This window comes from Berghia stephanieae, chromosome 10, assembly GCF_034508935.2.
Source record: "Berghia stephanieae isolate SIO BIC M18660-M18661 chromosome 10, UCSD_Bste_1.3, whole genome shotgun sequence".
NCBI classification, from domain to species: Eukaryota; Metazoa; Mollusca; class Gastropoda; order Nudibranchia; family Aeolidiidae; genus Berghia; species Berghia stephanieae.
Window position 1 is genome coordinate 9,378,552 of NC_088369.1, and position 12,006 is coordinate 9,390,557.

At 36.0% G+C, this 12,006-nt stretch overlaps 1 protein-coding gene across 6 annotated transcripts in view; it reads left to right on the forward strand.

Annotated features, from left to right (window-relative positions):
• LOC144956203 (stimulated by retinoic acid gene 6 protein-like) overlaps positions 1-12,006 on the forward strand; it is a 744,310-nt gene that overhangs the window by 20,438 nt on the left and 711,866 nt on the right. For all 6 annotated transcript variants that reach the window (XM_078886641.1, XM_078886642.1, XM_078886647.1 and 3 more), the window contains exons 5-11: positions 475-611; positions 1,028-1,191; positions 2,813-2,902; positions 3,573-3,706; positions 7,076-7,146; positions 9,316-9,377; positions 11,673-11,739. In XM_078886641.1, coding sequence (XP_078742767.1) covers positions 475-611; positions 1,028-1,191; positions 2,813-2,902; positions 3,573-3,706; positions 7,076-7,146; positions 9,316-9,377; positions 11,673-11,739 — 725 coding nt within the window. The remainder of the gene's footprint in view (positions 1-474; positions 612-1,027; positions 1,192-2,812; positions 2,903-3,572; positions 3,707-7,075; positions 7,147-9,315; positions 9,378-11,672; positions 11,740-12,006) is intronic.

The following is a 12,006-nucleotide window of genomic DNA, read 5'->3' on the forward strand; positions in this document are numbered from 1 at the left end:
AAGTACTATGCATCATTACGAGGTAGTAACGTCATGACTGTTGAACCTTATTGTTATCATAACATAACTTATGGCAGAAGCTACTCGGTTTTAAAATTTTTTTTTTTTTTTTTCACAATCACCTCTCTCGCACTTATACGATTATAGTGGGACACCCAGGATATATGATGGTTATCTGCAATGTTATTGATTTTACTGTTTTCATCTGTTAATTGAAAGATTTGTTTTCATTTGTTGATTAAAAGATCAGAATTTATTCTAGATTTTTATCTTGTCAATTGCCTAAAATGACCTTTCAACTTGGAACTTGTTAAATAGATATAAAAAAAAAATTGAACTTTTATGTAGCGCAATATCCAATAAACGTGCTCAAAGGGCTTTACAGAGATAGAAAGTGGTTGATAATTTTCAGACCTAGTTATGTTTTCACTAACAAAGAGTGCTTGCCTTTCTTTCTTCTCCTTTTCTTCTAAGCCCCATGGACATACTTACCAAGTCGGATAGGATTTCCTACATGTGTGCACTCGGAGCCACGGCAAACGTGTTCTTTTCCGTCTTTTTCATGTCAAGTAGTGTGGTTGTCGACTACGATGGACCAGCTGTGATGCATAGTAAGGATGCATTTTTACGTCCTGCCAACCCTTCCACTTTTGGCAGAATCATTCCTATTTTCACTCTCCGCTATTCCTCCAATATCTCTAATGTCTGATGCTTAAAGAATATGGATGACAGGAAGTCACATTTCAAATTTCAACTTGGATACATCACCAACTCTTTAATCTTGTGCGATGTCTACACTTTAAAAGATCTGTTATATTCTTTGATTACTAAAAATAAATGAACAAAAAGTAAAAGAAAAATAACAAAAATGAAATGAACACCTCAAAACAATTACATTTCGATGTTAGCTCATACTTAAAAGTTCTTTAGTTTTGTACATGATTTTAAACATTTCCGAATTTTTTTTTTGGTACCTGTATGTAATAATATTCAACCTGTTTGAGTTTTTCACCTTTTCATATTTCAGCATTAATAACATTGGTGAGTGCCCTTGTAATCGGAATCGGCTATTTCCCAATATTCGGATGTGTGACAACTGGAAGTCTTCTTGGATTAGGAGCGGGGTCTGTGTACACCTGGATTCTGATGATTATTGAGATAATACGGCTTGCAGATTGTGAGATGACAGTGGTCAGTGGTTTTGTTTTCATGTTTTTTTTTTCCTGGTATGGTTTCTATTCAGTTTTCTTTTTTTTCTACTTAAATTCATACCTAAATTAAGTACTATTCAAATAACAATTTGGGAAAATGGACGTAGGCTACTACAAGCCACTCAGTGTGGCAGATGTGCCATGACTATTGTTATAACGAACGACCTCAAATTGAAAACACCCCGCTAAATTGAAAACACCCCGCTGTCGAGTTAAGGCTGGTGAACACGGCTTTCAGCATTCTGGCCCAAAGGATGTGGAATTTACTACCACTAGAGATACGTTCTTCGTCTTCACTAGAGGAATTCAAGCGTCGATTGAAGACATTCTTATTCCGACAGGCTTTCTTTTGATTATGTGTATAATTAGCGTTGTTCATGTACTGTGTTAGGGCTTAATCTATGTTATGCGCCCAGAGCCCTCCTGAAGAAGGGATATTTGGCGCACTGTAAATCTATAATTATTATTATTTATTATTATTATTATTGTTGTCGATAATGATGATGATGAACATGATGATGATGGTCGAGGTGGTGGTGATAGTGGAGATGGTGGTGGTGATGCAAACTTTGTAGCTTCCTGTTTCAGAGGTGGAATATCGATGTCTTACTTTCGGTCATTGGACAGCATGTCTTGTGGTTTGACACTTGCTTTCGGATCGGAAGGTCCTGAGTTCGAGCCTCGCTCAGCCCATAGTTGAGTCCTTGGAAAAGGCTCTTTACTTACATTCTCTCACCGTACTCGGGTGTAAAATGAGTACCTGGCCATTAACAGTGTTGTCTCTGTCCAGAAAAAATTGTAATATCACCTGTGTTGCTGTTGGTCAGGATCCCTTTGTAAAGCGCTTTGAGCACATTAAGTGGATATTGCGCTATATAAAAGCTCAATTTTAAAAAAATATATTAGAAAGACTATCATCTACTATCTACCAATACACTAAAAGTTGAAAATAAAGTTTTGACCATTCAGAGCTTGCATTTGTAGTAACTATCGTGATTGCCAGAACTCTGTATTCTGGCTGTAGGACTCCAAATCTAGGAAGGGTCCAGATGGCAGGTGATCACGGAATTACTAAGTTAAAACTATTAAATTATTAAAGTATAAAAATATAGTTTACCTTGTTTAGGTCTATGATGAATTGTAGGGATCGGATGAGAGTAGTGATAGAAGAATGAGAGAGAGATTGAGAGTTCCCGTAGGCTTTTATATAGACCGGGTAAGCCTGGGACGAGGTAGAGCTATGGTCACCGAGCTTACTTAAAGATACTTAGAGATGATTTTCAGCACAGGTTCTCAATGATCCTCTTTGCTGGACTCATCTTTGTTTCTTCCAGTTGCAGATTACCGTGAACACAATGTGATGCTAGCCTTGTAATCATAGAAGATTTCTTGGTTTTTTCCAATAGCTATCGAGTCTGTTCTTGAATGAGTTAAGTGAATTAGCACTGACAACTTTCTCTGGTAAACTGTTCCACACATGAACCACTCTAACACCAAAACTATACTTGCGCACATCTAGTTTATGGCTAGAGATCCCTACACATTGCAAAAACCTTCAAGTTTGATCAAATTACATAGTTTTTTTGTTTGTGTTTTTTCAGAGTATTCGGATCATAACAGTGTTCCGTGGACTTCCAACCGTTCTGTGTCTGTGTTATCTTTCTATACGACTTCCGTATAAATTCTACAAGGTGAGTAATATGACATTAGTCTCTTGAATACAAAAAAGAAATTGCCTATAAATGAGTCAAAGCCATGGATAAAAGAGAAAACCCAAACAAAAAACAAAACAAAACAAAATTGAGCTTTTATATAGAGCAATATCGACTAAACAAGCTCATAGTGCTTTACAAGGGGTCCGTGTCCAACAGCAACGCTTAACATGTAGGATGAGGCATGACGCCTGTTAGGCGATATTACAATAATTATTTTTTTTTCCGGACAGACAACGCTGTTAACGGTCAGGTACTCATTTTACACCTGACTAGGTGAGAGAAAATGAGTAAAGAGCCTTTTCCAAGGACTCAACTATGCGCCCCTCAGGACTCAAACTCAGGACTTTCTGATCTGAAGCAGAGTGTAATACCATTAGACCACATAGCAGCACAACGACCTGTCATGGTGAGGTTAACCTCTCTTTATTCCAAAATAGCCAAAAATATGAGATCTGAGTAAAAAAAATTTGTTTTATTGAGGAGAATGAAAAAAAAATTCACAAACTAACAAAAACTGAAATTGCCCATTTCTTTTCTTTTTTTTTGTCCAAAATTAATTGTTGTCATTTGTTTACCCTCACATAATACTGTTTAGAGGCAATGAGTTACATATGTCAATCCTTTATATTTCATTATCTCTACACAGGACTTTCCATACAGGGATGGCATTTTCTCTAACCTGAAAGATGGCAAACAACAGCACCATTGCACTCTAGAGGATTTCAAGAATTCCAATATTGGTCTGCACATCAGAGATTTGTTCAAGAAACCCCAGAAAATGTGAGTAGGTTTATTTATCGATATGCATCTGTCAAAGTGTTACTAAGCTGGTAGTAGTAGTGGCGTATGGCTACACCTCCAAATTCATTTTGTCAACCCAGTTTTGAAAATCTTCCTCCGCTAAGTCTTCCTACTACTACTAGTCAGCTGATCCTGCGTAGGACGTTGCTTCCCGAACTTTCTTGCGAAACAGATTACGGTTTTCCGCCAGTCTGCTTGCTTGAGTTGTTGTCATTCCCAGCCATTCACATATATCTTGTTCCCAGCTTCTTGTTGGTCTACCTCTTCCTCTCTTGCCGTCTACCCTTGTCTGCAGAATGTGCTTTTCTAATGATTCGTGGCGAGTCGTGTGGCCAAAATAGTTCAGTTTCAATTTCTTTACAGTTTGAAGAAGAATTGGTGATTTTATTCCAATCCTTCTCAGGACTTCTTTGTCTGTCTTCCTACTAAGCTGGTAGAAACTGTGGACTGTAAAAAATTACTATACAAAAATGAATACAACAACTTCAAAAGAGAACAAAATTCTGAACACAGAACGTTTTTGGACTCAAAACCCATCTTCAGCCAATTACAAAAGCAATAAAAATATAAATATATCTATTAAAAACCAGATAGACGGCAGAGAAATATTTGGCGCATTCTTTCTGTAATAGGATCTTGATCTTTATATATATACACTTCTTAAACATAACCTAGTTTGCAAAAGAAATATCACACATTAAGGCACTTTGGAATTTATTAAATATCACAGAAAACCCGAACTTATCATTTTGAAATGGTTCCAAATTGTTTGGGAGCAACTGTTCATATTCTAGGTTATGTTTAAGAAGTAAACGTAATTGTGCCAGCCAATATTAAATGAATTTATGAATGTTAGGATTATCATAATATGAGATATATTCTATTTTATGTCTTTTGTTATATAGATCGTATGCGCTTGGCTAAGAAGCTCACAACATTGCCATCCGGAAGTATAACAGACCAACACATAAAACTATGTGTAACCTTGAATGTTTATAGTCTGGTTAATACATTTTGGTGAGAATTACTCATAAATGCAGATGGCAAAAAGCAATAACAAAGACCTGAGTGACGTCAACTTCACACTATCTATATTGTATTTCTTTTTTTTTATTTGTCAAATTTGCTTGTCCAAAGTGACTCGTTTTGTATGAAATTGAAATTTTAGTTTCACACTGCCTGCCACAGAATTAAATCAAACACTGTGATAAGCATTGAGCATGTTGTCTCCTCGGTAAGCCCATATGTTTCAGTACATGACATAATCAGTTGGAAGGTGAAAGTTTTGGATTTGCTTTTTTTTTTTTTTTCATTTTCTGAAAGCATATGCTCTCCAGAGCATTTTGATTTTTATTCGAATTAAATCGGGTGATTTTTCATGACGTTATGTTCAGATGTATGGGAAAGGTATCCAGCAACTTTTCTCAAATTTCATACTTTTTCAACTTGACTTGCTGTAAAAAACATTTAGAAGTGAAATTAAGCTTTGATATTTCCCGAAGATGTACAAAAAGGGTTGATTTAATCATTTATGACAAGAACTCATTTTAAAAATAAAAATTGAACTTCTAACTAAACTTGGCAATATCTCAGTTCAAACCTTTTCACCATCCGACTGATTATTTCATTCACTGTAACATATATAAATGCTCAAATTTATATATAGTTAATGGCATTTCATAAATCTATCCTTTCTGATTCCATTAGAAGGATTTAAAATGTTAAAAATTTAAAGAATTGAGCTTTTATATAGCGCAAAATCCACTAAATATGCTCAAAGCGCTTTACAAGGGGTCCCTGGCCAACAACAACATTTAACATGCAGGACAGGACATGACGCCTGTTGGGTGATATTACAATTTTTTCGGACAGACAATGCTGTTAACGGCCAGGTAGTCTTTTTACACCTGAGTACGGTGAGCGAATGTGAGTAAAGAACCTTCTCCAAGGGCTCAACTATGCACCAAGCGAGGCTCGAAACCAGGACCTTAAAATCCGAAAGCGAGTGTCATACCACTAGACCACATAGCCACACAAGGCTAGTGGATCAACCCCTGGGTGGGGTTCTTGGCCTCCCATAGTGGGCAGGGAGGCACTTACTGTGTCCTATCCCCCTATATCTTTTTTCCAACATGCTTTCTGTCTTTGACTTGGAATGAGATTACTTGGGTTTTGTCCTGCCCCGGGTCAGAAACCCTAGTTGGGAGGGAAACAGTCAAATTTATAGTTAGAGTTTTGGCAGATTATATTTTTTATCTTGTAAATCATCTCTCTGTTATACTCTTACATTGTATTAATATTTTGTGATATATACATATAATAATTTGTAAACATCTGAGTGTGTTCCTCTTAGTGGGGACCTGTGCTTGTGTCTGGGTGAGACTTTTATGTGATTTCAAACTAAGTACACTGATAGTGTGCTCTAAGAATCTACATCTGTTTCCTATTTGAATCATTTCCCCTTTGTCTTACTTTTTCTTGGGTGCTGTATTTGTTATTGTTGAACTTTTTACTATCCCATATTCTTCCTTTTTACTGGCGCTGATATGACCTTAATGTGTTGTAAGCGTCGTAAAACCTTTAAAAAACAAAAACAAGGATCAACACCAGTCTACTTATCTGAGTTACTCCATGGTTATAGACAGCCAAGAACATTGAGATCCTCATCTGATTCCATTGGCTATTTGTACCAAAAACAAATACAAAACTCGGTGAGAGAATTTTCTCCTGTTTTGGGCCACAAACTTGGAACGCTCTCTAACGAGAGCTGAGGGAATCAGCCAGTTGAGCTGTTTTTAAAATCTAAATTAAAGGCTGTGCGTTATAGGGATCAATTTTTATTTAGTTAAAAAGTTTTTGTTTAAAAATGATACTCTCCGAGTATGTGTTTGTGCATGTGTGTATAACGTTTGTGCGTGTGCGTGAGTTTGGTTATAAAGCTCTTAGTAGAGCCTATGTATGGATTATGGGTTTATTATTATTATTATTATTATTATTATTATTATTATTATTATTATTATTATTATATTATTATTATTATTATTATTATCATTATCATATTATTATTATTATTATTATTATTATTATTATTATTATTATTATTATTATTATTATTATTTTTTATTATTATGTTGTTGTTGTTGTTGTTGTTGTTATTATTATTTTTACTATTATCATTATTATTATTATTATTATTATTATTATTATTATTATTATTATTATTATTATTATTATTATTATTATTATTATTATTATTATTATTATTGTATTGTGAGTCAGTACTCATTCAATCTAAACATTCAATTTGTATGACATCGCTAAGTAACAAAAAGTGTTTTATTTTTACAGGGAAGAAAAAGTTGGATTCAAGTCTAAATTTATTGGCTTTCTGCTGGACCACACGTATCGTCGAAATCCACGTAAGCAGTCACAGATTATGGCTTTTGGAGGGTGGGGGGTTATGGAAGACAAAAGTGACTTTGAGCCCCATTTAAGATGCTGAATTTAACAAAAATATGTCTTTGATTAAAACCATTTACTATAAATCCCTTTCTCTGTCTGGCAGAGTGCATATCAAAAAGAAAGAAAGTTCTTGTGGTTTCCTGATAGTCGTAGTTCATCTTCAAAACTCTCAGCATTGCTCAAAAGCTTGATATGATCATATAGGTTGTGCCATGAGTAAACCAGGATCTCTCTACATATCAGAAATCTATAGATGAGGCCAAATTAATCCCTGAAGAACTTAGAAAAACTGCAGTGCTCTCCATACTAAAGTCACAACGAGATCTTGACAGCCTCAAAACTCTGGCCCAGAACCGTGACCAATGAAAACAATTAACAACATGGATGGAGAGAGCAGCTATACTCATCGAGGCTTTTTAAAAATCTGTGACTGAATCACAATTCTCAGCAAGCGTCATTCAGACTGCGGGGCTTACTACTACTACTACTACTACTACTACTACTACTACTACTGCTACTGCTGCTGCTGCTGCTGCTGCTGCTGCTGCTGCTGCTTGCTGCTGCTGCTGCTGCATGCTGCTCTGCTACTACTACTACTGCTGCTGCTACTACTACTACTACTACTACTACTACTACTACTACTACTACTACTACTACTACTACTACTACTACTACTAACTACTACTACTACTACTACTACTACTACTACTACTACTACTACTACTACTACTACTACTACTACTACTACACTACTACTACTACTACTACTACTACTACTACTACTACTACTACTACTACTACTACTACTACTACTACTACTACTACTACTACTACTACTACTACTACTACTATACTACTACTACTACTACTACTACTACTACTACTACTACTACTACATACTACTACTACTACTACTACTACTACTACTACTACTACTACTACTACTACTACTACTACTACTACTACTACTACTACTACTACTACTACTACTACTACTACTACTACTACTGGCACGTATTTGGCAAAAAGAGGGAATAGGATGACTGTGTCATCGAAGAGGAATATTCTAAACTTGGATCATTTGACTTCCTAGTTTGTGTAGTTCAGTGATGCCCTTTCCCCCCCCCCCCCCCCCCCCCCTCTTCCAGCTTACCTTGGTCAGTATTAGTGAGTTGATTGATTTTTTTTTCAATGATGAGCGTATTGGTTGTTTAAAGGCAACAGTTAAGGGGAAGCTAGATGGATATAACGAGCCATGATACTCCTATGCATATTATATATATTCTGACAGCTTGGAAGAACTTGATATTTAAGAAAATATTCTGCAGTTCTCAACTTTTGGGTCTTTTGGGTTCTTCTCCCCCCCCCCCCTCCTCTGTTGAATAGCGGTATTAATCTGCTGGAGATTTTATAAAAGCCATAGAACAGTGAAAATCTTATGACTTTGTATTTTCACACAAAAAAGAGGAAAATATGAATTGTTTAAATAAGAAAAATAAACAACCCTCCCTCCACCCTGCCCTGAAGAAACCCACAAAAAATCAAACACATAAAAAGTAAAACTGAAGATATATTTTTTTTAAAAACATGAAGAAGGGTTGTATATTTTGTTTAAAAATGGCAATGAATAGATAATAAACAAATTGGACTTGCTTGACAGAATTAAACAAAGTGTAGGATACGTAACAATAAAAATTCTAAGGATTTTATAAAGGTAGCTTAATTCTAAATGTTAAAAAAATGAAATGAAATGATTATCAATACATATAAATAACTAAATGGACTAAAACGTTAAAATCTTATTAGATAGCAGTTTATTATTGTTAAGCGGGTTAAGACTGCATTAATGGTTTCATATTATAATATATTGACGAATGATGGACCAAAAATAATATTCGATTGAACTAGATTTTATTATTGAGAATGATCATCTGCCTTTGGCAGGTTTTGATGATAAAACAAGAAGGAAGTGAAAGTAGAAAAGTAAACAAAGGGAAATCATTCAATAATAATAATGATGGTAGAATTATAAATTCACATTAACTGATAATCTAAGTTTATAATAATAATAATATCTCAACAATTATAATATGAAATCTTATCAATTGTTTCTTTTACTTCCGCAGGATTTCGTTTCAGTGCAAGATTTTTGTCAACTCAGTTTTTGGCTCTTCTACTACTCTATGCTGTAAGTTTGATTTAAATTGAGAAACAAATTTCATAGGAGATGGTGGGAGGTGCGGTGATGTGGTCTAGTGGTATGACACTCGCTTTCGGATCGGAAGGTCCTGGGTTCAAGCATCGCTCGGCGCAGTCCTTGGAGAAGGCTCTTTACTCACATCTCTAACCGTAGTTCGGTGTAAAATGAGTATCTGGCCGTTAACAGCGTTGCCTCTGTTTCTACAATAGGGCAGAAAAGTTGTGACATCACACCTGCTTCTACTTTTCCAGTTCCAAAATCCTTGAAAGTGTATGTAACCAGTTCTTCAGAGGACAAATAATGAATAGGATCCGTATTGAAATATAAGGTGACATAACTATTTTAGTAGCAAGATGTATAGGCCAATTCTTAAGAACGAGGATGGATGATCTTTCTTGACGACCAGCATATATTTAAATTAGAAAATAAGATGCCATCACTCTGAAACCAGATCATTTACACAAGGTATGTATGCAGCCCTTCGGAAGAGTAGTTTTACACTTCCAATGAGATTGGAACCAGTTTTTTGACATCATACTTTTATTCCCTCTTGTAACAGTTCATTGTCTCAAAATTGAAAATATCCCATGTCAACTACGTCTATTTCTTGTGTAGCTATGTGGTCTTGTGGTATGACACTCGCTTTCGGAAGGTCTGTGGTTCGGGGCTCACTCTGCACATAGTTGAGTCCTTGGCAAAGGCTCTTTACTCACATTCTCTCACCGTACTTGGGTGTAAAATGAGTACCTGGCCGTTAAAAGCGTTGTCTCTGTCCGAAACAATTGTCTAACAGGCGTCATGTCTCGTCCTACATGTTAAGTGTTGCTGTCGGTCTGGGACCCCCTGTAAAGCGCTTTGAGCTGGGAGGCTCGAAACAGGTTCATAATTTGGGAATAAGTTTCAATAGTCTGATGTCACGTCTGCCCATCAACCAGCAGCTTGGTTCTAAACAAAGAAAATCTGTACTTTTTATTCTTCATGCTGGCTAGAACTTTTTCACATGTCATGTGATCAGAATGTATAAAAGTCAAAACATGATCAGATTTATAATGTATTCTTCTCTGGATACACTTTTATGCTTCGGAGAAGTATTTCATAAGGGCGTCCGCCATTGTTCCGATAATTTGGAGCCAGTTACTAAGTTACTATGCGTCATTACGAGGGAAGTGACGTCGCGACTGTTGAAGACGTCGCGACTGTTGAAGCCTATTGGGTTGAAGTAAATCTTATGCCTTCCCACTACTTCATGGGTGTTACAAACAGTATCTCTGGGTGGGGATCCTGATCTCCCATAGCGGGCAGGGAGGTACATACTGTGTCTTCTATCGCCTTATATCTGTTTTCCAACATGCTTTCTGTCTTTGTCTTGGAATGAGATTACTTGGTTTTGTCCTGGCCCTGTTCGGAGTCCTGGCAGGGAGGGAAACAGTCAAATCCATAGTTATTGTTTTGGGAGATATTTTTTTTCCTTGTAAATCATCTCTCTGTCATGTATTATTATTATATTTGTTATTTTTGATGTATGATGTAAGCATTTGAGTGTCTTCCTCTTTGTTGGATTTTGTGCTTGTGTCCAGATGAGACTTGTAGGTGATTTCAAACTAAGTACATTGGTGGTATGCTCTTCGAATCTACGTCTAATCGCTATTTGTTCCGAGTTCCCCTTTGTCTTACTTTATATTGGGTGCTTTAATTGCAATTCTAGAACTTTTTACTATCCCATTTTCTTCCGTTTTACTGGCTCTGATTAAACCTAAATGTGTTGCAACCGTCGTAAAACGCTTAAATACAAAACAAATGTATCTGCAATGTATAGTATGAAAACTCAGTTGATTGCAATGATAATAAAATGAGCTTGAGTTTTTATATAGTGCAGTATCTACTAAACATGCTCAAAGCGCTTTACAAAGGGTCCCTGGCTAACAGCAACACTTAACGTGTAGGACAGGACATGACGCCTGTTGGGCAAAATTACAACTGAGACAACGTTATTAAAGGCCAGGTACTCATTTTACACCTGAGTATGGTGAGAGAATGTGAGTAAAGAGCCTTTTCCAAGGACTAAACTATTCATTGAGTGAGGCCCGAACCCAGGACCTTCCGATCCAAAAGTGAGTGTCATGCCACTAGACTGTATAGCCGCACACTAATAACATTGATAAGATTTATGATAAGTTAATGATACTGATGATAAGGGTGAAACTGACGACAAAGATGATGATGAGATGAAGAAGGAAATGATGATTGCGGCGACATTAATTGTTACTTGCTCTCTTGTTTCAGATTTCTTTCGTCTTATTTGGTTTAGTGGCAACTTACTTTACGCTGGACTCTGTGCTGTACATTATAAGTAAGGGTAACATCCTTAGAGGGTGGACCAATGAACAAGACCACCCCATCTGTTTTGATTTAAATTCCAATTGTTATGAATAAAAATAATAATAATAATAATATATCTTTATTGTCCTCCAAAAAGTGGCAATTTGTCATTTGGTTACACATTTATGATAATACAATATTGACATAGACACACTCACACAGATGCACACTAGTAACATAGTAGTCATCGAAAAAAAAAAAACCCCCAAAAAACCCGGCATCAACATCATCATCATCA